Source organism: Cryptomeria japonica, chromosome 6, assembly GCF_030272615.1.
Source record: "Cryptomeria japonica chromosome 6, Sugi_1.0, whole genome shotgun sequence".
In the NCBI taxonomy this organism is placed as follows: domain Eukaryota; kingdom Viridiplantae; phylum Streptophyta; class Pinopsida; order Cupressales; family Cupressaceae; genus Cryptomeria; species Cryptomeria japonica.
In genome coordinates, this window is record NC_081410.1 from 371,401,191 (window position 1) to 371,429,106 (window position 27,916).

The 27,916-nt window shown below is 38.8% G+C and overlaps 1 protein-coding gene across 3 annotated transcripts in view; it reads right to left on the reverse strand.

Moving 5' to 3' along the window:
* LOC131072196 (uncharacterized) overlaps nucleotides 1-27,916 on the reverse strand; it is a 197,698-nt gene that overhangs the window by 106,913 nt on the left and 62,869 nt on the right. For all 3 annotated transcript variants that reach the window (XM_059207365.1, XM_059207363.1, XM_059207364.1), the window contains 2 exons: nucleotides 13,775-13,818; nucleotides 13,538-13,636 (listed from right to left, as the gene is read on the reverse strand). In XM_059207365.1, the coding sequence (XP_059063348.1) occupies nucleotides 13,538-13,636; nucleotides 13,775-13,818 (143 nt within the window). The remainder of the gene's footprint in view (nucleotides 1-13,537; nucleotides 13,637-13,774; nucleotides 13,819-27,916) is intronic.

Sequence of the window (27,916 nt, forward strand, 5' to 3'; positions counted from 1 at the left end):
ATAATCTTTGAATTCTTCTCTCTCTTGTTCTTTGGTTGCTTTGCCTATTGGGATGGATGTGACGCTATAGTCAGCCAATGCAACTTGATCTACCCGTTTGTCTGCAGTTGGGGCAGCGATATGAATCGTACGATTCCTTTGCTCATCCTTGGTAATCCTGTAGTAAGTTTTTTTTTCTTTCCTTTAGCTTTTATTTCTCCTATCCGAGAGAAGATATCCTCCAGGTTAATCGGTGGCTTGACAGTCGCAATCCGTTGTGCCCGAACCATCAACCAGTCATGAGGGATGCTCTGTCCAGACATGACTACCAAATCCCCACTCTGTTCTTTGGATGCCCCAGCCGATTCACTGCCTATCTGCAACTAATCGAACATAGAAGGAGGAATGGGTGCAGTATCCAATCCTTTACTCATGGTTGAGTTTTCTCCAACCTCACTGAGCAACTGTTGGGTAGCTTCTAGTAGTGGCTGCTCCTCAGTTCTATTGGGTTCTTGGGTTCTATCTTCTTCCTTTTCTCCCTCAACTGTTGTATCATCCTTGTTGCCACCTTCCTCTTGCCACAACTCGTGTCTGCTCCCTTGCGTGGACTATTGTTTGTCAACTCCTTGATCTGGTGTAATCTCTCCATCCTCAACCTAATTTTCAAGTTCATCCAAATCAATGATCCTTGCCTCTATTTCTTGCTCACTTTGTGTTTGCGGATCATTTGCTTTTGATGTAATTGGATCATTTTGTGAAGGTGGAGTTGGTAGGTGATCAAGCTCGACCACATCATCCTCCGAACTGGGGTCGTTAAATGAGGTAGTAATCTGTGGCCTCCTGATTGATATCTTTTCCCTTCTTGTCCTTTTTGACGTCCGGGTTCCCCTATTGGCCCTTGCCTTCTTTTCTTTTTCAGGTTTTTCAACCTCCTCTCTTGGTGCGCTTGATGATCCCTCGTCTTCTGAAGACTGGGAATCTAGACTACCCATCATATTAAATGTCAAATTGGGTTCCCTCATGGGTTAGCCTCTCTATTTGTTGGGCTAGCCAGTTGTCTGTATATCTTCTTGGACCCTCCATGACGGCTTCAAAGTCCATGATTGGGTCCTAAGCCCAATCGATGGCTAGCGGGAGGTCTTTGACTACCTCGAACTTTTGAACTTGCGAGCAATTCCCATAGTCCGTGACCTTATCTGGGATCTGGCGGTACTCATAAGGTCCCATTTGTTGAACACTCAGCCTTGAGTATTCCCGTCGGCGGACCTCAAAATCATCTAAACGATTTCTCCAGTAGTCCTCTATGGACGCCTTAGCCCTATAATGCTTGCCATAGACCTTTCCCAATCCAGCAAGATTGAAGTACTTCCTAGGGAAGTGCTCCTGTAAGCAATATGATGCCAACTCGTCGAATGATTCGTCGGCTTGCACAAAATTTTTGAAGTGCACATCAAGGTTGCCTATGATCATAGGGAATGTGAATCTCGACTGCTTTTTGTCCCTGAGTATGCTACCTGCTGGGTGTGCTTGTCTTGCAACCTCCATGAGGACCAATTTGTCTGATAGGTAAGGGGAAGTCGATACGGTGTTCCCTCAAAGCCTGATATTCTAATATAGGAGAATCTAGGGAACTGAATGAACCATGCACCGTACTTCCGAATCAGTGTGGTAGCCTGCTTTGATAGTCTTATGTGCAACCCCCCTTGCATTAATTTGACCATGCGCATTGTAAAAGCGTCATTTACACGCTCATACTGACCAATCGCATATGCAATGTTGTTCCTCTCTCTCTGAGTTATGTCATAGTAATGCAGCTGGGGGTAGCAGTCATATACTTTCACTTGATTTGGCCCATTCCCAATCTCACCAATTTTGATCAATCCTGGTAGCAGCTGGTGCCGAGCAAACATATAGACTAAGTAGGAGGTCATCGTAAAGTACTTTTTCTCCTCGAGCTCAACCAGTTGTGTATGAACATTGTCGTTGACGATTTGAGCCCAGTAAAACTTAACCTTCCCACCGAAGACTTGCTCGGTAAAGTAGAACATCCACTCCTCAAATAGGTTGGAGAAGGGAAGTCCCATGATCCGGCTAAGCAAGGTAACCATGTCCCCATATTCGTTGTTAAACTCGCTTCTGCGGGTCTTTTTGCCAATCCTAGTGCTTGGGGCTTTTCTTTCTTTAAACCACTCTTCATTTATCAATGTTTTGCACTAACTAGGATTCATGTCATAAGCAATTTGGGCTTCATCAATGGTTACTGCATTGGCGCGCTCACGAAGCGGGATATCAAATGTTTCTCCAATAACCTCAAGTGTGAAGTCAACCATCACCGCCCCTCTTACCACCACTAATCTAGTTTCCGATTGGTAATGCCTATCGGCTTCAACCACAAGCTCATAATTTTGCACGGCAAGTGGGAAACCAGCAGCTTGAGCAATACCACTCTCCAGCATCCATCTGGGTTTTCCATATGCATTGGGAGAGTACACCCTATTTCTGAAGTCCTGAATGTCTATGTGTCCAAGGTCTGTATCCCCTATATTATCCCACACACTTTGGACTTTTGACTCTTTGATTACTCCTCCCTGGTACTGATATTTCATTTTCTCGAGCTTGCGAGGGATGTCAACTCTGGAGGTCCGCGATGTTCAAGGTGCGTCAGATGCCTTTTGAGACTCTATCGCCGATTTAGGCATTTATCCTGCACATCTAGACACATATTACGAGATAGGCCTTAATGCGAAAAAATGGGTTAGCAGTGCCAGAAGAACATCGTTAGTATCAAAATTGTTAAACAACCAAACAATTTTGAGATTTGAAAGTGTTTTGAACAGGCCACTTAAACAAATTTTATTCCGTGCTGGGGATTAAATGTAATTTGGATACCGAAGATTAGTCGGTTTGAACATATTTCAAAATACGGCTTCCTATGTTGCTGACGATTGAAAGTTGCAAATGTTACGGTTTGTGTGACTCAGTGTTTAAGTTTTCAATGATCGTGTGCTGATTGCTTTGAATGCACGTTTCGAAAAGACGACTCTATGTTTGTAGTTTTTGTACATGAATTCCTAAATATGCCTAAGTCTGAATTTTTTGGTGGAAGGCCGATTTTGGTTAAAAGCTTCCGCTTGGGTGCTAAGTTTTCAAAATTAGATTGAATTTACACTGCAAATTAAACCCTAGGTCAAGTAACACGATAATTTTGCACAATTTAAATCATTTGAAGGGTGGAATTTACAACTTACTTGGCAGCGGTTTCAAATGAGTTTGCCTAAAGTGATTCCTCCTGCACGACTTTGAAGCTTCCTTTGTTCTTTTCGACTTTGAAATCTCTACTCAGTTTCGGCTTTGAAGGAAGACTTTGCGCGATTCGTGACTCCTCCGTTCTTCGGCTTTATAAGGTTTCGTGTGACCTGTGTTTGCCTTCACCAATTTCGGCAAAAATAGGCAAAATTCGTGATTCTCCTCTACTTCTCGAACTATTTTGCGAGATTTGGTCCTTTCCTGACACGATTTGAAGATTGAAATGTCTTTCGGCTCCATGAGAAAACCCCATAGTGAGTTTGACGATATATGACAAACTTGGAGATTTTACTTGCTTTAATTTCTGGTGAATGCAGAGACTGGCGCGACCTGAAGATTGAAATGCCTTTCAGCTTAAAGAGAAAACCCCTACTGCGCGACTTGAACTCCTCCCTTCTTCACAGTGCGATCTCTTTGCTCATTTTTGGTTTCGTATTGCGCGATTTGGGCTTCTTCTCAATTTCGGCCTACGAGGCACTCTTGCGAGCTTTATGTTGTTTGGAAACTTCGGCCTTTAAGACAATTTTATGAAAAATCCTAAGCCGTTTCGTAAGTTTTCACGATTTTGAACTCCCTCTAGTGCAATTTGATTTCGAAATGCTTCTTTCGGCTTTACACGACTCTCCTCTACTTATTTTCGGCTTCGATGACTAAAACGCGAGCTTAACACCCCTTTAGCCTTTTTGGCATTTGTCCCGATTTTAAAAGTTTTGGTGTTTTCGGCCTGTCAAGAATTTTTTTGCACGACTTTGGACTTTTTGGCCTAGGGGGCCTCTTCAAGTTCACCTTATTTGACATTTTGGCTTATAAAGGCGATTTGCGAACTTTTTGAGTTGTTACTTTTTCAGCTTGACGGAGCTTTGTGGGCGGCTTCTTTTTTTATTATTATTTCTTCCTTGGAGGCCGATTTTTGAATTTCGGCCTCTTAAAACATTTTTACCTCACAATTTGGCCTTTTAGGCCGATATGTCTTTTTTGTTTCTCATTTTGGCGTGTTGGGCCGATTTTAGCTTTCAACGATTTTGAATTTCGGGCTTAAAGGCCAGTTTTAGCCTTCAAACTTGAATTTCGGCCTTAGGGGCTGATTTTGCCAATTTGAGGTCACATTTTGGCCTTTTAGGCCGATTTAGGCCTTTAAATGGCATTTTGACTTGGATTTCGGCCTAGGAAACATTTTTACAACTCGCAATTTAGCCTTTTAGGCCGATTTGTCTTTTTTGACTCTCACTTTGGCCTTTTAGGTCGAATTTATTAGAGGCCAAATTTTGAGAAATTGGTTCTAAACAACTTGCTCACAAGTCATGTTGCCTTGCCAAAATTTGCGATTTTTACTTTAAGGCACTTTATTCATCTTCCCTTTGCGAACAGAATCACGGTCATCCTTTAAGGTGCAAATTCTCTAGGAGTTAGGACTCAGACTTGGCTCAATCTTAGGTAGGATCACCTCCTTAATGCTTCAACTTCCTCAATGTTGCATCTTCTCCCTGTGAATCGACCAAAATTTCCCTACAGGGGACCTCAGCGAGGACGTGACCAAAAGACGAAAAAAGGGGGGGCCCTGTCGGCGACGGGGAGTGTTTGCAAGGCACAACAGGTTCCTATTGCGAACTTCCAACCTTATGTTGGGTATGAGCTTGTTTGGCTTGATGTTTGTTGGTAATCCAAGGGGGACTTACGTGTAGTGAAAAGGACTTGAACAAATTTGTATTTCAAGGAAGTTCTGCAAATGGCTTGGCAATGGTAAGTGTTTTTTTGGAACTTTTCTCAATAAAATGCAGAAAGTAAATAGGAAAGGGTTTAGAGAGATTCTAATCTAATCTAAGGAACTCAAAAGACAACAAAGGGCTGAGGTGAAATCGACCACCCTTTGTTTCGCCAACATCAGAGAACTATGCAAAGGGAGGTGCAATCTTCAAAGGTTGTGTAAAAGATTTTTCATATTACCAATGAACACCATCAAATTACAATGTTCACTTGATAATATAAGTTAAAAATACACATTCAAGAGGCTCAGTCCAACCTTACACTACAAATAGAAATCATCTACCTACAAAAGGTATGAGCGAATGATTTCACCATGAAACAATGCTATCTATCTCATTCATCTACTTGCTTGAAAAAAAATCTAATCTGAGGAAGAAAAACCATGCAACTTCAAAATAACTCAAGTAATCACCAAAATCAATGAATCACTCTTATTATCTTGACAACTTAAAGCAACAATTTCTTACAAATTCTCTCCTTACAAATGAAGGGGTGAACCCCTTTTATAGGCCCCAAAATGAAAATGGACGGCCCAGATTACAATAAGATCAATGGCTAAGATTTGCCCACGCAAAACCCTGATTAGGGTTTGACCAAGAGTGACCATATGTGGCGCCAAGTAGTGGGCATGGTCATAAATAACGAATCATGTCTATTTGCATTTAATAGCCCATAACTCCTAAATAAGGCATCCACCTTGCATTAAATGACCCGCTAATCCATCAAAGTGCCCACTATGCAATAAATGACCCATTACTCCATCATGCATTTTATAGATTCTCATCCAAAATAGGATGGCCATTATCTCTTTCCCTGATGGCAAATGCAATGAATCTAGTCACAATGGCCTTGAGCTCTCATATGAAGACACTTGGCACGATTTCCAACTTGTATTCCAACATGGCAGTATCCTTTTCACACTTGGAGAAAAGCTTCTCCCATCTAGACATAGTCTCCTAGGTCTTGCACATTATGCTTGAGAAGAAGGAAACATTCTCCAAATGTTCCTTTGAGAAGGATTCCACAAAGAAGAATTCATGCAACCTATCCTTCAAGTTGTCCACTATCAACTCCTTGTCAGTTAATCTTTTTTCAAACAATGCCTTGATAGCATTGAAGATTTCCTCTTGAACCTTCTTGACCACTGTCCTCAATAGTGCTGACTCCATATTGGATCTTTCAAAGAATTATTTCCTAGTACTTACTGCATAGAACCACTGAGGGAAGTCATATGACTCATTTTCCCTGATGACCTTTCCATCTATCAACACTTGCCTGGGAGTCTCCATTAGTGCCTCAAGACGTGGAATAGTCAAGTCTTGATAAATGTGCACATCCTCCCATGAATTGTCCACGCTTTCCAATCTGCCAAGGATAGCTAGGATCCTCCAGTAGAAATGAGCCAAATCCTCAATGAATTTGCAAGTTGTAGTGAAGACAAGTTCTACCCACTGCTTAGAACAATGAGGCATTTTCCTTATTTCCTCAATTCCATCCATTGATTCCTTTGGAAGAGACGAGTGAGGAACAAAATTCTGATCTTCCTCTCTAAATGGACGCATCAAGCGTTGTACATATTCACATAAGGCTTTGTTTTCACTCTTCAAGTTCCTATTTTCCTCTTCCACTTTCTTCATCCACTCCTTCAGTGCTAAGGAAGATTCATCAAATTCTTCTATCACTTGTGCTTTAGTAGCACACCCTAGGTCAATTGTTGTCACATCATATTCCTACGAAGTAATCTCATTTCTATCCTTGTCAACCCTAGGCACAACCACATGCAAAATCTTGGATCCTGATTCATCTCTTGTAACCTTAGAGAATTTCTTCCCAACCTTCTTTGTTGGCTTGTTTATCCTATTCATTCTTCAATCTCAAATGCACGATCCATCTCTTCTTCTGGCTCTTTCCTCATTCTCTCTTTCAGCTAATCTGGAGTGGCTATCTGGTAATCCTGTATCTCAAGTTGATCCTATTCCTGTGTAACTTCCTCAAAAGGTCCTAAGTCTCCCATTGTTGTTTCCCTGAAACAATCCTAAACCTGTTGTTCTATATCTAGAGGAAGTTTTTGTCCTTCATTCCTCTGTTGGATAGGCTTTTAGGAGGCACTGACACTAAGAATATTCCGCGCCTATGAAATGTCATGGTCCTCTTCCCGTGGCTGATTTCTTGCTACCTCTCCTATGAAAACATCAACTTCATGTACACTTGAGGAGCTGTCGGGTGACTGCATTTCTTCCAACCTTTGCCTCTTCTGTTGCAGTTCCTCCCTTGGAACCTCTTTCCTTTACCTTGCCTATGAATTCCTAGGGACACTTTTCTCCTTTCTACGTTTTGTCCTCTCCTAGGGAATTGCTTCTTCTCTGGCCTGGGCTCCTGATGACCCTTCAGTGGCCTCATCATGGGATTCTAAATCTCCCATCAAATTGTAAGTCAAGTGGGCGTTCTTTGCCTTCAACTTATTGATATGACGTTCAACTCAATGCCTTGTGAACTTCATAATTGGCCTACTTAAGATATCCAAATCATCAATTTCTGGATCTGACCAGTTAGGTGCCAGAATTGGCTTATCTCTTTCCTTTCCATAATTTGGGTGAACGGTATTCACTTCTTCTATCTGGTCCAGCACTTGGACGATTTCACATATTCTTATCAACCTAAGAGGCAACCTGGAGAACATTCTTCTTCTGATTTCATAGTCATCCTTGGCATTAGCCCAATAATCTTCTAGTTGCATCCTATGCCTGTGCTTTACGCCAACTACCATCCTTATCTTATCATACAGATTGAAATCCATCCTTGCGGTGTGATGTGCGAGGTGGTAGAATAACAATTCATCCATTGACTTCTTTATTGCTACCAATGATGGGCACATTTCATCATAATCCTATGACAATTGGAAATTCGAGCCCAATCTTCTTCTTCTTCTTCTAAATCTTGTCATAGGCAGTGAGTTGTCTAGTTATCTCCAACAACACCATTTTATCTATTGAATACCTTGGGAGCCTATAGGGTTGGGCAAAGAAACCTTGGACCTAGATGTAGATAAATTTGGAAACTGAATGTACCAAGCCCCATACTTCTTTACCAACTTCCTCACTTCTTGTGACAACCTTGTGTGAACACCTTGTAAAGATTTGGCAATGTACATGGTGAAGATGTCGCTTTCTTGAAAGTAGTGTCATACAAGTGCAATTGTGGATAACACTTGTAGACCTTCAACTGTCCTAGACCGCATCCCATAGGTCCTTTGCCTTATAATCCACTAAACTTGCCCATTTTGGCCAACATGTAGACAATATACGAACTCATGTAGAAGGACTGGGACTGCTTCAAATTCTTCAACTACTCGTCTAGGTTGTTGCTAATTACTCGCCCAATCTACCATCTTTATGGCATCCATTACTTCCTCAATGAAGTAAAACATCCAAGACTCGAAGATGTAAGCATGTGCACATCCCATAACCCGGCTCATCATTAGCACAAGATCGCCATATTCTTTTTTGAAGTCCATGCTAGTGAGCTGTTTGGGCATCTTTGAAATGTGAGGCTTTGACTTCTACATCCATTTTCTATTGACAATTCTAGCAAATCTCTCAATGCTGGAATCATAAATCAAAGTCACTCTTTCCTTGGTCTTGTACATCATGGATTGGAATGCGAGGATTCCAAAAGCTTCATCGATTGCTTCAGCAGTAAGATTTGCCAAGAGTCTACCATCAAGTGCCAGGATCGCTCTTCTTTCAATGTCATAATGTTTTGCACATTCCATGATCAGCTTCGGGCATTGAATGGCAAGAGGGAAGCCGATAGCTGCCACAATGCCGCTTCTCACTATCTTCTTGGTGGTAGCTGATGGAGGATGTTTGTCCTGACCAAATATTATCTTTCTAAATTCTCCCAACTTGAAAGTTCCCAAGTTGGTATCACTGACTTCTCTCCATTTTGAAATAATCTTTGTCTTGGGGAGGAATCCTCTTTGTTCGTTCTTGATCTGTGCCTGCCTGGAAGTGTTCGCCATCTTGTTGGATTCTACCATTCCTACAAAACGGAATAATTAACATTAAATTCAAGATAAGGGAATTTTAGAAATTTGCCAAGGGAAGAATTCCACGTTGCCACTTCCAGACTTTGGAATAAATAAAAGCCTCCAAGAATTAAGAAATTATGGATAAAAATCACACCCTAGTTGTTCTTCACTTTTGCTCTCGCTTCAATTTCTCCAAAATGCAATGCGAAGAATGAAATCCCAAGCCATGTTTAAATAGGAATTTGTCCATCAATTTGCTAAGTTGGCATCAGGGTAATTTTACAATGTTCCACAGTCATTGGGGATGGGGAGATAGGGGAACGCGGGGACGGGCTTCGAGGACGAGGGGACAAAGGGAAAAAGTTTTGGGGACGGGGGGACTTAGGCCTGGGAGGGGGAAACACGTTTCCGTGGAACACTGTAATTTTAGCTGTTGTATTAATTGATTCCAATCACACTTCATGTTTCCTTAACGAGAGGGAGACAACTTGTCATTCTGGTGGACCCCACCTATCAATCTTGACTTCAAAAATAGGAACTTCCATAATCTCTTTAGTTATGCTTCATTAATGCGGAATATTCCATTTTGCATGTTACCAACTTGTCTTTCACAAGATTCTTTCTATCCTGGGCGCATATGGGATATCTTGGAGGATTTCTTTGCCTTGGAAGAAATTTCATGATCTTTTCCATTTCTGAGGAATTCTTAAGCGCATATCAAACCTAGAGAAGGAAAATTCCTTTCCTTGTGAAGTTCTGCCATTTCATGTCCTATGAATGCTTGGGTGTGTTCTATCCTGAAGGAGGAATTTTCTGACACAACCATTTTTTCATTTTCCAAGAATTTTGTCCTACTTGGAGTCCGGAGGAGAAGAATCTCCAACACTTAGCCAATTTTTCTTTTCACTGTTTTCAAGGCCTCAACAATACATGAGCTTATTTAGACCCTGGAGGAGGAATTCTGATCATGAGGAAAAATCATTCTCCTCTTGGATTTTGCACCAGCCTACCTGGGCACATTCTGGGGGGGTCAAGGAGGAATTTCCTCCTGCAAAATGGGGCCTAGTGGAGGATTTTCCAAAAAAAGGAAAAACCCTCTAGTCCTTGGGAAATGCACCCAAGGCATGAGTCAAGCGCTTCTGGAGGCAGGAGGAACATTTTTTAATTTTTGGAACAATCCTTTTGTCCTTGTGAAATGCGCCCAAAATGGATTTTTCAAGCTTCGTTCATTTCAGGAAGGATTTCCAAACATAGACAAAATTTTGATCTCCTACCTGCTCTTCAACTTTTCTAGATTTGGAACTATATATTCAAGAATATTCTGTTGTCAATGCCTTGCCAGCTGCCAGAGATAGACCTACCAAAAACAGACTTACTAAATATAGTAAGTTCTTCCAAACACCAAATAAGGGCAAACCGGGACACAGTGACACTTACTAAAAATAGACACTGCTAAAAACAGTAAGTTTGTTTAAACGCAAAAGATTGGCTTTGTTTAAACGCAAAATTAGGCCAATCTGTGCCACAACGAAACTTACTAAAAATAGACTTACTAAAGATAGTAAGTCCTCAAAATTCGCTCAAATTTCATTGGTAGCTTCCTTGAAAGATTCTCATTTCAATGCTTCACTTAGATTTCACAATGCCCTAGGCTACTGACCTCATTTCTAAGTTTGAAGGATAAAAACCCTAAAATAGAAATTTTCCCAAAACACTTGCAGACTTGGCCAAAATTCACCAAAACACTTGCAGACTCAAGGAGATCGAAGAAACTATTGCCAGACTACCCAAAAGACAACCACCAAAAGACCAAGTGGACAAAAATGTAGGGGGTCCCCATTTGGAATGGAGTGATGTGTGATTAGGTCACAACAGGTATATACCATTACAACGAATACTGAGAACTCCCAGCAATATTAAAGACCTGTTACAGTGATTTTCTGAGTGTTTTCTAACCTACAAATATATTTCATTCACTGCTGGGCATGCGATTATGGGATAGGGTCAATACAATTCTTGAGATCCTCCTTCATTGTTGGGTGATGCCTTGTTTTGATGTATGCAAATCTGTCTTTTACGGAGTGGCTAATATAAACCTGCGTGATCTTCCTAAAATTGTTTGAGAATGAAAATTCTCACTTGATTCCTAGTTTTGGATTTGAGAGATGATCCCTAGCTAGTTGGAAGAGTTATATTCAAGAATCACCAACATAAAAAACGAAGTTTCAGATTTGGGTTTCAGTATGAAGGTATTGGATGTGTTTTAAATTTGCAGAAATTGGTGAGATTTTCTTTTAGTTTGCAGGTGTTTGTTGAGTGGAGTTTGAATGATTATTTTATTGCTGGTTGTACAACTTTAATCCTTGCCTGGTCATACCAAACCAATCATTTCATGCCATACATATTGGAAGGGTTTATGATGACTCAGAGATATCATTGAATGCTGGATTTCACACCTAGCCGCCCCTTGTAACAGTGATTTCCTACAGGTTCAATCTTCAAAGGGTTTAAAGGGGATTGTTGTTGGGATTGTACAGCCTAGTAAAGGCTGTAACACTTCATGGTGGTGGCATGAGGGCTAGAAAGGCGAATCAGCCTCTTTTCTTGTCCTTTCAGCTTTGGAGTTGGCATCTAGAAATGTTTTGACCATTGCAGACCATTAGGAGATGTACTTTGTTGTTTCCAAGTATGATTTGGAGTGATATTTGAAGCCGGGTGTAGTGTAATAGCATTGCTGTTCATGATTTGGAGTGATATTTGAAGCCAGGTGTAGTGTAATAGCATTGTTGTTCTCATACCAGACCTGCAAATGTTCACTTCTTGGTTTCATGTAGTAGTTTGGTGAAGGGCATGGTATTTGGAATTGTTTAGTGCAGTCAATATTTATTATTGATGATCTAGGTATACATTGTTCATGAAATTTGAGTCATTGTTTTGTTGTCTAGAATGTAACAGCAAGGTTTCAGACCTCTTTCAGAACTGCACCAGTGGATATTCATCATATATTAAGGTGTCATATTGTTATTTCTCAGCTGGGTGGTTTGTTTGTGTGATTGAAGGCCTTTTTAACCATAAGACGACCATATTGTTTGTGTGATATATTAAGGGAAACTATGGAGAACCATATGATGGAGGGAAAACCAGTATAAAACCATATGGTTTAAAAAAATGGAACAACAAAGTATGGAACAGTGCTGGTCGAACTTCCACCTGCTTGCGCAGACTATATAGAAGACAGTTTCATAAGAATGTCATACAGTAGGAGAAGCTTCAGAACTACAAGAGAAGGGTTGTACGAAAGATGAAGCAGAAGCAGCAAGGAATACATACCATACAACAAACTTTGAATGCCAAAAACCCTGTAGAGAGGAAATAACTTTAATAAACAGCCATTCATTTGAGGAATGATCAACTTTATAATTATTCTTTCTAATTTTCCCCTTTTCTACCCACTACATGATAATATCTTATTTTTTCATGTGGTAGGACGGTAACACCTTTATTGTTATTTTTTTCATGTGGGAACCATATTTTGTTTCCCTTTCCAACTTAATTAATTTTCTTTATATTTCTTTTTATCAATTCATTAAGTTGTTGTATTCGTTGATTTGCACAACATGGGTAGCATCCCTTATAACATTAGTTAGCACAACATGTATTAACTAGCTTGAAATCACAAAAAAATTAATTTGCACGTATTGTCACCCATCAAATTTATTTCAAACAATTATGTCGGTCCTGCATAATTTGTAGCTTCCATACTTTGAGAAAAAATTGTTAACTGCCAAACATGTACATTGACTTTCACAATTGTACCATTTAAATTTTCCTAATTGTTCTCCCTAATTCCCTCAACGCTAAATGGTTCTTCCATTTGCTTCTTGTCATCTTGTAATTCATGATCATCTTCATTAATCTCCATAGCTTCAATAAAATTGGAGTTAGGCAGAACTATTTCATGGTCCACCATTTATCAATGGAACGGGCCATTAAAGAAATTTGTTTCATCTTCCAAACAGAACAATAATTCCAAGATTCCTTCAGTGTTCCACCTACTCTATTCCAAAGTCCGAATCTAATGAACCCAAGGAAGCTACTTCCTCACACACTGACTAATTTTTCAAATTAATTATATATTTTGAATTTCCATCCTTTATTTTCAATGGAGATGCAATCTCCCATTTAGGAGTTTTGTTAATTTTTGTTAACTTCCTTTCCAAGTCCCCAAGTACCTAGGACATCACCCAGCCACTAGAGATACACCTCCATGGACACTACTTAACAGTTGACTCACTATTGAGGATTAAAAAATAAGAGAGCAATCAACAAACCTAGAGAAATTTCAATTTCAGTATCGAGACTTTAATTAACTCTTTCCCCTATAAGTGTTGGTATGGAATTGTCGTACATAATCAGATTAGAAAACATTATACAGTGTCTACTGAATAGAAATCTTACCAGCTGCAAAACATCTTGTGCAGCGGATGCAACAGTGTGAGGGGCAGGCTTTGGAATGGATGCTGAGTCACCATGGCATCGTAAATCTACAAGAAGAAACTGTGATGGACATTTTTGTCACCGTTATTAGAAACTAGAGGAAAAAATTGAGATACATGAGTCCATGAAAAGTGCTTATTATTAATGATGGTAATGCACAATAACAAAGACGCATATAAGCCAAACTACTATAATTACCTGCCATGTCGGAAATTCCCTAGCAAGTCTCCTAGCAAAGGATCCTGGCACAAATCAGCAAGAATAGTTACAAGTGGATAAAAGTAGACTCTAATAATCTAGAACCTTGAGTTATTTTAGATGGACAAGTTAGCAAACTTATTCCCTTCAATTCTAATATATGGGTAAATAAGCAGAACCAATGCTCAGAGTGATAACTTCTAACATGATTCCTAAGAGAATACAAAAGAGAACGTGAACAAAACACCAATGTTTCAATACTTTTTATGCGAGCCATTGAGATACATACGTAGGCTACAACAAAATGGAAATATATATTAGGTCATATATAATGTCCCCTTTTCCGCTCTAGTTTGTTTTGGGGACCGTTAGCCTATTCCAGAGACTCGTAAGCTAGTCAGAAGCAGAAATTAGGGTTTCCTACCTCTCGGAGGATGTTTCTGCATTTTCGAAGGCTTGCTTGTTGGAATTTGTCAGTTTGGGTTCTGGATTCCTTCTGGGTTTTCAGAAAGCTTCGCAGTGAGGGTACATGCATAGCAAGCTATGGAGTTTGTTTGACTTACTATTTTTAGTAAGTGGAGGCAAAAGCAATTGAGTTCTCTGGGTTTTTCTGGGTTTTTTGTGAGCTCTGCGATGGTATAACATGCAAACCAATCTGAGAACCTTTTCGGGACTTACTATTTTTGGTAATTTTGGCAGCTACTCAGAATGTGGTAAAAATCACTTTGGAAACACTTACTATTTTTAGCAGTGTGCATTTATAGTAAGTACTATTTTTGGCAGGGGTTTTGCAGCTCAGCTCAGTGGCTATTTCTGGCAGTATTATTTTGGCAGGATCTTGTGTTCACTCAGATGACTATTTTTAGCAGTTCAGTTCAAAGCTCCGATTCAGTTCAGTTTTGGTGATTTCCAGCATTTCAGTCCCCGGCTCAATTTGGCAATAATTAGCATTTGAGAAGGTATTTTTAATATACTAATACCTTAGGCATAAGGTTTTAATATTTGATTATTTTATGGCTGGACGACTTAGGTAAAAGGAGAAAATAATGTTTTTATCCTAAGTCTATTTGGCGAAATATTTTACCTTCATAATAGGGTGCCAAAATGCAGTTTAATTTTATAAGTTATGGTTGGATGCCTTTGGAGGAAATTCTCATTAAAAAAGGGTTTATACTTAGTGTTATTTTAGCATTGGCTAAAGTTGGCGTCCACTTGAGGGAATAATGTATTTGTTGCCAAATAAAATATTACTATTCCTTGGGTGATTTATTGTTGAAGAAAAATACTTTATAAAGTGAAATATTAATAAGGCAAGATAGACGCCTTATGGAGAAATAAGTTAATTTTATAATATATTTCACTTATCTACCTTGGATGCCACATTATGATTTTATTGTCATTTTTATAAAGTATATTTGCTTCTATGAGAAGGTTGACTTGGAGAAAGGAGAAATGAAATGTAATTTCAAAATAATGTGAAGTGAATGTACATTTGGGTTTGGCATTCATTTGGAGGGAATGTGAATTTGAATTTGGAGACACAAAATCTATAAATAAGAGTGTTGGGCTCTGTTTTTGGTATCCATGAATATTTGTAATGAAGTGTTGCCGAATTGGTGCCAGAGTTGAGCTTCGAAGTTGAGAGCTTCCTAGCAACCATCAGTTTCGTACTTGAAAGACAGTGTCTAGCTGATTATTTGTGACTATCTTTCATCCAGAGAGATAGATTGGGCTGATCGAAGTGATTGGGAGATTTTCAGTTTTTGGTGTGTTGGGTGTGTTTCCAGTTTGCTGGTTTTTGGAGTGGCTGTAGGTGATTTTCAGTCATATCTTCCTGCTCGAGTGTTTGTTTGTTTTGGGTATTTTCTCATTCATTTCCTATGTCATGAGCGATTCATCTTGTAAGTTTTCATTGGTTTTCTTGGAGTATTGAATTTTATTATGCAAGTTGAAGTTTTTTGCTGTAAACGCTTTATGCTGGGAGTGCTTTGGGTTGCGTGCCATGGGTTTGGGCATTGTTAGTTGATGTCTTTCATTTCCATCCTTATCGCCATCATTGTATCTCTCATTTGCATCTGTCTGGAGGTGATTCTGACGAGTGTGGAAATAGTTATGAGTAAATTAGTGAGTTCTTAGCTTGCTGGTCTGTGTGTTTTCAGCGTGTTGGGAGTATATTAGATTTAGATATTTTCCATTTTGGAGTGTCTTCTTGTGTGGAGTCGGTTATTGGGTGTGTGGGTTCTTTTGTGTGGAGAGAGAGTGATCTTGGTAATTGTTTGCAGCTGTTGGTTCTTCATTCTTATCTTCTATGATTCATATTGTAATGCTGGTAGTAGTACTAACAGCAATTTCTTTGATCTCTCCTAGTCCCACTGCATAAGTGGAAGAGGCTGGCCTTGCCGCCTAGTTTGGACAGTGATTCTAGTAATTTTGTAATCCATGTTTGCATTGTAAAGCTGATTAGTAGTACTAACAGCTATATACTTGGATTGTTGTTCTTTGGTCCACTGCATAAGTCGAAGAGATTGGCTTGCCGCCTTCTAATCTATTGTAACTCTGTCCTCCCGCTGAATAAGCGGTTGAGTTGATTGTAATCTCATTTCAGTCCTCCCGCTGAATAAGCGGTTGAGTTGATTGTAATCTCATTTCAGTCCTCCCGCTGAATAAGCGGTTGAGTTGATTGTAATCTCATTTCAGTCCTCCCGCTGAATAAGCGGTGGAGTTGATTGCTATTTCATTTCTAGTCCTCCCGCTGCATAAGCGGTAGAGTGATTGTTCTTCAGTTTCTTGCATCATCCTTGGCTGGTTTACCGCCAAGTGATTTTTAATATTCTCCATATCCCACTAAAAAAGTGGAAGGGTCTGGCTTCCCGCCTCAACACCGTATGCTCTCACCTTCCCATATTGGGCACTTGGTGATCAGAAAGTGGAAGGGTTACAATTTTAGCATTAATGTATCTTGATTTCCTAACCTTAACAGGTTCTTGTTGTGATTGCAACTGAAAATAAATTGAAAAAAATTGTGGGGATATTACATCATAGTAAAAGGACAATTCATATTATTTAGAATACAATTGTGTTGATTTTGAAACGTGCAAAAAAAAAAAGCTAAAATTTGATTTGGTGAGATTTAGACCCTAAATTCATATCTTTTTTAAATACAAATTAGATCTACATGTTTGAAATAGCTTTCACGGTTGAGAACTTGAATATATATATTAACATATTTGAAGAAAGCATTTGAGAGTCTAGTGTAGTAGACCCAACTGACAATTTTCCAAAAGATGCTTCATTCTTGAAATTTGAATATGTGAGAATCAAGTTTCACCCATCCATATGCACAACAATCTCTTATTTATCAAATAGTTGTTGGTGTACCATCAATAACATATCATACTTGTCCAGACATTTCTCAATAAGAGTTCTCACACTATAATTTAAATTTTGAAGAACGTGTGGGGTATCTAGTAACTAGGAAAAATGTGTAAGCTTCTTATACAAGTCTACTTTAGAATATAGTATAACAAGGCGAACCTTCCATTGAGGATAATTTGGGCAAATAGTTCCTCTTTTAATATCATCTATAACGTTCACAAGTTCAAGTTTTTGGTTGCATGCTTACACATGTCATCATCACAAGCCATCATTCATGTATAAAAGAGTGCAATAAAATTATTCTCTTGTATTTAAACCTTTTACATCTAATTATGAATAAATATCAAAACATCTTGACAAGACCTTTTAGATAATTTTTGGTTCAAACTATTTTTTCCTATTTTCTTTGGCAACAAACTTAGTCATGATGAAATATATCAAAAGGGTCGTCATACAAGGAAACAACTAATAATAGCAAATTCACTTTGAATATCCAAAGGGGTATAGCCTTAAGATCATGTGGCTACAAAACATGGCTACAAACTTGTACAGTCAACATTTTGTGTGTATTTTAAGTTTGAAAATTTGAACTCACAATTCTTGAGGTTTGGACTCCAAAAATAATTCTAGGATGATGCAACTTTGGTATCAAGGTTTGATAATAGGGAACTTCAAAATTCCAACATTAATTAGCAATTTGTAAGCATGCAGATTTAATCTTAAAGAATACAAAATATTACAAACTCAAGGTTTGGAACTCACTTAGCATCCTACAAACTATAAAATTGTTTTAACTATTTGACCAAATGAATTTTTTAATTGTTTGAATTTTTTTGTTGTGATTGTATATACATTTTTTGGTTTGAAATATTAATCCTACAAACATTGAAATATAGATACTCTAGATAGGGCTTATTTAGAAAAAGTTTGAAACATTCAACTAAATGACACTATGTTTATGGTTTTCATCAACAAAAAGAGAGCTTTCAACATAGTTAAGATAGTTTCAGCAAAACAAAAAGGATGAAACATGCAAAGGTAGATGAATCCATTCATTCCAAAACCTTGGATATTAAAATACAAACATAAAGAAAGGCATGGAAAATACTTGGAAAAGAGAAAGATCCAATAAACCATAAATACACTACTTGAATCTAAATCTTGAACAAGCATAGGGAAACCAAATGCTAATGTAATGCTCAAGAATGCTTGGATTAGAGCAAAAATTCACTGTAGGGAAAGATAAATGGGAAAAAATAAATCAATGTGGGATTAAAAGAGGACTTGACACATGAGAAGATTAAATTTCAACCACCTTGGAGTTTGGGATCCTATTATGAATCTATATGTTGTAGATTGAGAGAGGAAGCCTAAAGTAGTGTAAATATTTTATTTGGACTCTTGATGTGAGCTTACCTATGGTGTGTTACATGGGAATGTGTGTCACTCATCCTTCCATTTTTTTATTTTTATAAATTCCTTTCCTTGGTGCATTTCCAACATGTTTATTCCACATGTCTTCAGTATCACGTGGCTTCACATGTGATGAAAAAACGTGTTTGTATTGCTTTATTGTTGCATAAAACTTTTGTGTTTTAAAATTATTGCTTGTATTTTTTAGGTTATGATTGAAATTATAACATTTACGTACAAAAGTCTAGAGCTAAAATCTATGTATGTGTGAATTTGAACTTGGTTTGTGAATCTAAACTTCACCAATTTTGTCATCTAAAATAGGTTTGTCTTAAAGTCCATGCCCTGGTAAACAGATATGGTGTCTATAGACAATGTTGGAGAGCAATCTAGGTAAGGTGTTATTCCTTGGTCAAACACTTGTTACCAATTCAACTTTATAAAATAAAGATAAAAGACAATCATGCAATATATCTAGATATCATGTAAGGAGACAATGCAATAATGATATGCTCAAATGATAATGTTATGACACTCTTAGACATTTTTCAGATAATTTATTTTTATGTAAAAGGAAATTAGGGTTTCTTCTTATATATAACACCTAGAGCACAAGTTAATAAATTTAATGTTCAAATTGACTCATATCAATTAGTTGAAGGGAGTCGATAAGAGCCCATATTTTAAATTTGAATATTTAGAAAGTTTCAAGATCATTTTACAAATTAAAAAAGAGAACTATGTTTACTTTGATGTCCAAATATATGAATAAATAGAATTAAAAATAAATACTATTTTCTAAAAGTATATGAAAATAAAACAACCGAATCAAAATGATACAAAACAAATGAGAAAATCTCTCACAATACAATTTTCAACATTATACTTAGTAAATGGAAATAAAACATGAAGAAAAAATTTTGATAGACATTTTCAACAAAATATTCTTACTACTCACTTGTACTATCTCTCGTTGAGATTGTACTCCCAGTCCTTCCTCCATGTGCGCAGAACATTTTTAGCTATCAAAACTCAAAATATGCTTACAACATTTTTAGCTATCAAAACTCAACTGCTCAGCAGGAGGGACAACTACCTTTCTACAATTTTCTTCTTTTGCATCTCATCCCCCATCATTTAACCTGGTCATAAGTGAATTATGTTTGTGATTTGAATTCCCTCGGCTCGATAGTGAGAGTAGAATTCCTCCCCACCCCTTCGTTTTTGGACTATGCCCCTGCATCTTCACTTCAAGCTTAGCTCGCTCAACCTACTATTATTATTTGAAACAATCTATCCCCATAGGGCTATCCCTTCTTCCTAGTTTGCAGTGTGGGCGCTTCACCCAAACCTTATCTGAACGTTTAATTGAAGTGATTTAATTATTTAAGAGGATCAATTTTAGAGACACTATTCATTTACTCACATATCTTTAGAAGAAGTGAAAGTTTTTATGGTAAAATTTTAGCAAACTCATTCTTATCTTGAATGTCTGTAGAGATTTCAATAGACGATTTCTAATTTAATCGTGAAGCAAAGAATATTCTTTGTGAGTTGCAGATCTATCGAAAACAACCCCCTCCAATTATGGTTTGATGGATGTCCATACCCTATCCTATAGCTCCAATTTTGGCAGAGGCAGGAGGATGCTGGCAAACGTTGTGGAATTTGACTTTACAAATGCCAATTGAATTTTCTTGAAAGTTTCCATAGCCTTTTCAACGAATCCATTATGTGCATATCATGTAGAGCACATTTCTTTCAGGCATTTTGTCAAACAAGTCATGTGCCTTGTCAATGCTTCCACATTTTGCATACATTTCTACCAAAGCATTTCCAACTATAATATCTGACAAAAGCCCTCCATCCATTTTGCTTAGATGAATGTCCATAGCCTATTACAAAGCTCCCATTTGGTATAGGCAATGCGTATGTTGGCGGAAGTTGTGCAATTTGGCTTTGTTAAGTTTGGATCAGATTTATAAATTTGGTATTTTTCAAACTTATTGTTACTTAACTTAGAATGAATTCAATTCGACTTATACAAGGTAGGAATTGAGTCTGAATATTATATTTGATGTTCAATGTTTATATAGATATAATCACGATCTCAAATGATCAAAGTTTCAATACCAATGTTTACGTATTGCTGAGTAAATTAATGATCTTGATTTAGATATTAATATCCACGTACTGATTCTCACGACCTGCTCTTGTAATCTTCTCTATGTCACCTCCAACCGAATTGTATCAAATATATATATATGATGCCTGAAGACAATAGAGGAGATGCGACTCTACGTGAAGAGTCTTGAGGCCAAACCGATTCATAATTTAATTGATTCAATTATAATCGGTTATGCTTTAACCAATGATTAACAAATGAATCGATAACTAATCGATTGTAGAATAATGTGATAATAGAAGCAGGTTAATGATGATGATTCGGTTTGACCATTGATCGGGTTAACTAAAGTTATGACTAATATCATTAACCATCTGCAGATATACTTATCACCGAAGATGATTTATATATATATATTGGTCACAAACTGTTATATTGTATCCCGACTGTACTTCGATGATCTGCAATTGTATAAACTTTATATATATCCATCTACAATGATCGTATCATCTTTGATATATGATACTCAAGGGTTTTCATTAATCAATTCCATTATGATCGGTTGATTAACTTAACAATAACAATTATAGATTAATAGATCGGTTTATTATAACTGATGTGCTTTAAGCGATTTAACCAATGTGATGATCGAACAACAGATTATGTAAATCTAACTTGATAATGGAGTCAAGTCAATTGTCATCGATTGGCATTATTTCGAAATCACTGCTTATGAGGTTTAACGATATTGCTGTCTCAGTCAGTCCTCAAGAATTATGACTGAAGCTACCTTATTGTTAACACTCCCTCTTAGCTAGGGAGGAATTCTTCTTATCCTTTATAAGTTATATCATCTTCATTGTGATGATTTTCCACAATAGCCACATCTATATGTGGAAGAGAAAGATATCACCTCACTGTGATATCAAGTGTTATGGCATGTCCACGGATATCATGTCACATGATATCCACCATAAATCTCTTAATGTAATACCCACCATCTTCGGCAATAGAGCGAAAATCTGAAAAGGTTAAAACTTGCGAAGAGGAGGAGTGTCGAACTTCGGCGTTTAGTGAGCAAAGTGTTTTAAAATATGCAAAAAGTTAAAACTTTCAAAAATCATGAAACTTCCAATTTCGGCGATATGAGGTAGAACCCCTAACTTCGGCGATGAAGGAGTGAAGTGTCAAAGGGTTAAAAGCTTGTAAAGAAGCCAGAAGCCCGAACTTCGGCGACAAAGGGAAGAACGTTAAAATTGCGAAAGCCCAAACCCTCGAAATTCGGCGGATAGGAAGAGTGTTAAGCATTTAAACTTTGCTAAAGAAGGCGAAATGTCGAGCTTTGGCATTAGGAGTAAAAGTGTCCAAGCGTTAAAAGGTTCGCAGTATCGCAAAAACCCTCCCCTTCCACGTGAAAATCGGGAGGCATATTGGGGAAAACGTCATTCTTTTTTTTTATGAATCGCGAGCTGTGCATTTCATCTCTTTCCCAAAAAACGCAAGGCATAAGATAGGGTGTTCGCATTTTACGCCCTCTATCCCGAAAATTGGCAGGCGCGTGAAAGTCGCAAGTTGAGAAAGGGCATTTTCAAATTTAAAAAAAAAAAAGAAACAACCCTGCAGACCGGGTTTGTGCGGATTGGCATCTTGCTTGTCAGGTAAGCTCGCTTTGTCTCCGTTGAAATCATTTGAAATATATGCAAGATTGGTTAGATGTGTTTATGCAAAATTGATTAAATGATTAAAACCCGTAGACCACATCTTTCCCTTTCGAAAGGCATCAAACAAAGCAGCAAAATCAGAGTCTATCCAAAAAGTTAACCAGGAATGCAAATTTCAGACTTGGGGAATTTTGAACCCCTCGCAAAGACAAGAAGATGAAATACCAATACCAAAGAGGAGGACCAAGGGAGTCAAAGGTCCAAAGCATATGGGAAAACGTAGGCGATACTGACTTGGGCCACATTGACATTCGGGACTTCAGAGACTGGGTATTTTCCCCTAACGCCTATGGCAGGCCTAGGCGGATGATGGAAAGTGGTATTGCCCAGGCAGCAGGATTTCCTCCATCAGTGCAAAATTATGAGCTAGTAGTTGAGGCTGCTCGACATTATCAGCCAAATACCAGATTAGTGGTTCTTGAGAATATGGTCCTAGCTGACTCCACACCTGAGGCCATTGGCGACGCATTCGACATCCCCTTCCCGGATAGCCCCATTGTGACAACCATAGATGAAGCACAAGTTGCATATGACATGAACCCTACTAAATGCAGGACATTGATAAACGAGGAATGGTATAAGGAGAGAAGGCCTTCGAGTATTAGAATTGGGAAAAAGACCCCCAGAAGTGACTTTCACAATGAGCATGGAGATATGGTCACCTTGCTCAGCCGGGTTATGGGACTCCCTCAGTCTAACCTTTTTGAAGAGTGGATGTTCTATTTTACGGAGCAGGTCTTTGCCGAGAAATCCAAGTTCGACAAGTGATAATATCCATACCCAGTTGGTCGAACTTGAAGAGAAAAAGCACTTCACCATGACCTCTTACTTAGTTTATATGTTCGCCCGACACCAACCACTGCCAGGGTTGATCAAGAAGGGTGAAATCGGGAACGGGCCCAATCAAGTAAAGGTGTACGATTGCTATCCTCAACTACATTATCATGACATAGCTCAGAGGGAAAAGAACAACCCTACCTATACTATTGGTCAGTATGAGCGTGTCAATGATGCCTTCACAATGCTCCTAGTCAGGTTGATGCAGGGGGGATTATACATAAGACTCTTAGAATAGGCTACCATTTTGGTACAAAGGTACGGCACCTAGTTTATTCAGTTCCCTAGGTTCTCCTATATCCGGATAGCCGGCTTTGAAGGAGCTCCATTCCGACTTCCATGCTATCCAACCGACAAAATAATTCTTCTGGAAGTTGCAAGGCAAGCACGTCCGGCGAACAGTTTACTCAGAGACAAGAAGCAGTCCGGGTTCACCTTCCCTATGATTTTGAGTAACCTCGATGTACATTTAAAGAATGCAACTCATGCTGATGAGTCACTTGCTGAGTTAGCCTCTTATGGCCTACAAGAACATTTCCCAAGGAAATGTTTTGATCATGACAATTTGGCAAAGAGAGCCTACGACAGGTGCTACAAAGCAAAGGAATCTATTGAAGACTATTGGAAGAATTGTTCTGATGACTATGAGGTCTGACGGCATGAATATTCAAGGTTAAGTGTGCAGCAAATGCGACTTTATGAATACTGTTGGGTCCCGGATCAGGTAACAGATTCTGGAAATTGCTTACAGGTTTGGGAGTTTGAAGCAGTAAGGCACCTCTTGCCAGGCATTGATTGGTCTCAGGACCCAATTACTGATTTTGAGGCAGTTATGGCAGCCCCGGGAAGGTACACCGATCAATGGTTACACCAACAGATTGAGAGACTAACCGATGAGGGAGTTCAATTCACATACCATATGATGGGTAGCCTTGATTCTCAGTCCTCGGAAGATGAGGGAACCTCAAGTGCACCAAAAGAGGAGGTCGAGAAACCCAAAAAGAGGAAGAAAGCCAGAGCTAATAGAGGGACTCGGGCATCAAAAAGGAATAGAAGGGAGAAGATCCCTATTAGAAGGCCAGAGGTCACTTCATCATCCAAGGACCCCAGTTCCGATGATGATGTAGTTGAACTTGATTATATACCTGCCCCGCCCTCTCAGAGCGATTTTGATGCATTCGAGGCTGATAATCCTCCGGCACAAAACGAGCTAAATACAGAGGTGAAGATCATTGATTCTGGTGAACCTGAAAATCAAGTTGAGGAAGGAGAAATTTCGTCCAATCAAGAGGTTGACGTACATGAACTCACCCAGGGGAGTCGGCACGAGTTGCAACTACATAGTACAGACAAAGAGGACACCACCGTTGAAGGAGAACGAGGGCGGATGAGACCCATGAGCCTGACAGAATTGAGGAGCAACCACCACATGGGGATACCCGACAGTTGTTCAGTGAGGTAGGGGAGAACTCAGCTATAAGCAAAGGACTGGACACTTCCTCTGCTCCTCCTATAACGAATCAGTTACAGATATGCAATGAACCAGCTGAAACCTTTAAAGAGCAGAGTGGGAATTTGACCATAGCATCCAGGCAGACCATACCTCAAGACTGGTTAGTTGCTCGTGCACAGCGGAAGGCAGCCACCAAGCCACCTATCGACTTGGAGGACATTTTCTCTCGCATAGGGGAAACAAAGTCCAAAGGGAAGAAAAAGCCTAAGACCTACTCCAGAATCACCAAGGATGAACAGAGGAACCGCACCATCCATATTGCTACCCCGCCTGTCAATAAGCCAGCAGATCAAATTGCGTTGGCCGATTATAGCATTACAACTGTCTCAATAGGGCAAGCCACCAAAGAACAAAAAAGGGAGGAGTTCAAGGACTTTGTGCAAAATATGCTCTGGCAACTCGACGAGATAACTGCTGAGAGAAACATGTACCGAGTTCATGCTGAGTAGGCCGAGGGGTACATTGATCACTTGCCGAGACCGTTGCATCATGCCCTTGAATCCCATGTTCCCCCATCAGCATTGGCGCAAAGGAATACAACAAAGTTCGAAGGAGTATGGGATACCGCCAAGGCTGTCACAGAATGGATTCAAAGCATTAAGGGAAGAGGAGAGCAAATCTTCAAGGATCTGCGCGAAATGGCCCTCCATAGGGAATCCACTATTATCAAAATGTGTAAGCTAAGGAAGGAATGCTATAATACTCATGAGGCGATTGTCAAGGCATTGCCCCTCATTAGGGCTCTATTTTGGACCTGCTCTCAAATCCCCACTATTGATATTATCCTAAATCCTTATAATGTCAATACCTTCAAGGAATGGTATTGGACTCTCAGCATGAAGAACGACATGAAGGATAATATCAATAAAATGCAAGATAAGTGTGAGGACGCTTTATCAAATGTGAAGGATCTTGGTGAAAGGATCCTCAAATCAATGGTTCCCGGTTGGAAATATAGTATGGAAGATAATGAGGTGCAACCACAGTGGGAGGACAAGCTTAAACCCAGGGTCACTTACTCCATGGAGGATCTAGATTTTGTTGGTGGCTTGCAAGCAGACATATCATGCTTTGAAAATCACAAGTCATACTGGAGGGAAGAGTTGGAAAATTTAGATAGCCTCCTACAGGGTATTCATTACAAAATGTTTAATCCTCCTATGCTGTCGACAACCAAACTATTCAAGTTATGTCTAAGATTTCAAGACTACGTTCGAGTAGAGCGTGCAGCCGATCGGGATATCTGGGGAGAGTACCTGCGCGACGAGGTCGAATTTATCACAAAGGAGTCTACTGCAGGAAAGGAAAAAGTGCTTTCATAAAGTGTAGAATTCTTCTAAAATCTAAAAAGACACTTTTGGCCATAAAGTTCATGTCTAACTACCAAGTCAGCTATAAATTTTGAGCTTCGTGCATGTGCACTTTTTGAGCTGCTTTTAGGTAGTTATTAATTGCCTTTTTAGGTAGTTATTATTCCTCCTTGGGTGGTTGTTGATATTTTGCCTCCTATTTATTGGCATGGGTACTATGTTGTATTGATGAATCTGGGCCACTTGTTTTGTTTTAATCTTGGCCATTCATCTGAGTTTTGAAACTCTATTTAAAGGGGTTGGTTTTCCCTTATTTTGTAAGAAGTCTAAGATTGTTGCTAAAGCTCTGGCGAAATTTATGCAGAATTAATGGAAATTAAAGTTGTTTCATTTCTTTGCGAGTGCATGGTCTCCTTCACCATTTAATATTTTTGTTATGTCTTTTGTTTTCAGATAGTATTTTTAGGATAATATTTGATAGAAGCCTTGGTGTTCATACCATTAAGGATTGGCTAATTGTCACTCCCCCTGCATGGTTAGTCTGAACCCATTAGTGTGCTCAGTTCGGTTGTTAAACATCAAGTGAATGAATGTCAAATTCTGCATTTTTGTTTTGTAGCATGAAAATTTAGTTCCCTTTGAAGATTGCACTAGATTTTACAGCATTGTGCTTTATTAGCTGATAATGTTAAATTTGGTTTTTTGGAGGTTTTTGTCTGTTTTCCTGAACATGTTATCTTAGATAAATTAAGCAGATTTTCTCTATCTCTTTTCTCCTCTCCTTTTTCTCTTTTTTTTTTACCAAGAAGAAGCCATACAGTCAAGTTGAGATAATATCAATCCAAGTGAAATCAAATGATATAGGACTGTTAAACTTTAGGGAACTCACTCGAAGTCATCCGTCTAACCTTAAGTCCCCTTTGTGTTTCCAGCAAAACACATCAAACCACTAAGCTATCCTGCAGTCAAGACCTGACAACCGAAACATTGAGGTAATCCCCATTGATCAATTAAAAACAGCACTAGGGATTTCCTTATTTCAAGAGAGGATAGGATTCTTAGTATTCTATTCTGCATTGGCCAAATGGAACCATAGTAATGCGATTTCAGACACGTCAACATCCTGTAAATACTATCGTCTTCAAATTCAACTGCTCCTATCAATGTCAGGATGGTGAATGGGATTATAGTTGAAGACAGACTTGAAGGAGCATTAAACTTCGTATCTTGGAAGTTTAGAATCATGCTTGCCTTGGGTGAAAACGAATTAGATGAATTTGTGAAGAAAGTCATACCGGAACCAAACGAGGAAGATGAGAAGCTTCAATGGAAGAGAAAGAATAATAAAGCCATGAAGATGTTGGTTGACTCAGTTAAAGACCATATTGTGCCAATTATCTCAAAGTTGGAGACAACATATGATATGTTCAAATCATTAGAGAACATGTATGAGATAAACAACACAAGCCGAGCTCTTGCACTAAAGCAACAAATTCACCATGTCAAAATGACTAAAGGCGAAACCATCACATCATACTTCATGAGGATTACAGAATTGAGAGATCAACTCTCTACCATTGGTCACACCATAGAGAGCAAAGAGTTATCCATGTCGGCACTCAATGGTCTCCCTTCTTCATGGGAGTCATTTATTCATGGGTTAAGCACAAGACCAAAACTCCCTAAATTTGACCGATTGAAGACAGACTGCATTCAAGAAGAGTCAAGATTGGCTATAAGAGGCATTGGCCAAAGCTCCATAAATGAAGATATTCATGTTCTTGCCTCGCTCTCCTCAAAGATGAAAGGTAAGAAAGGATATTTCAAAAGGAAGAAAGATAAGGAATC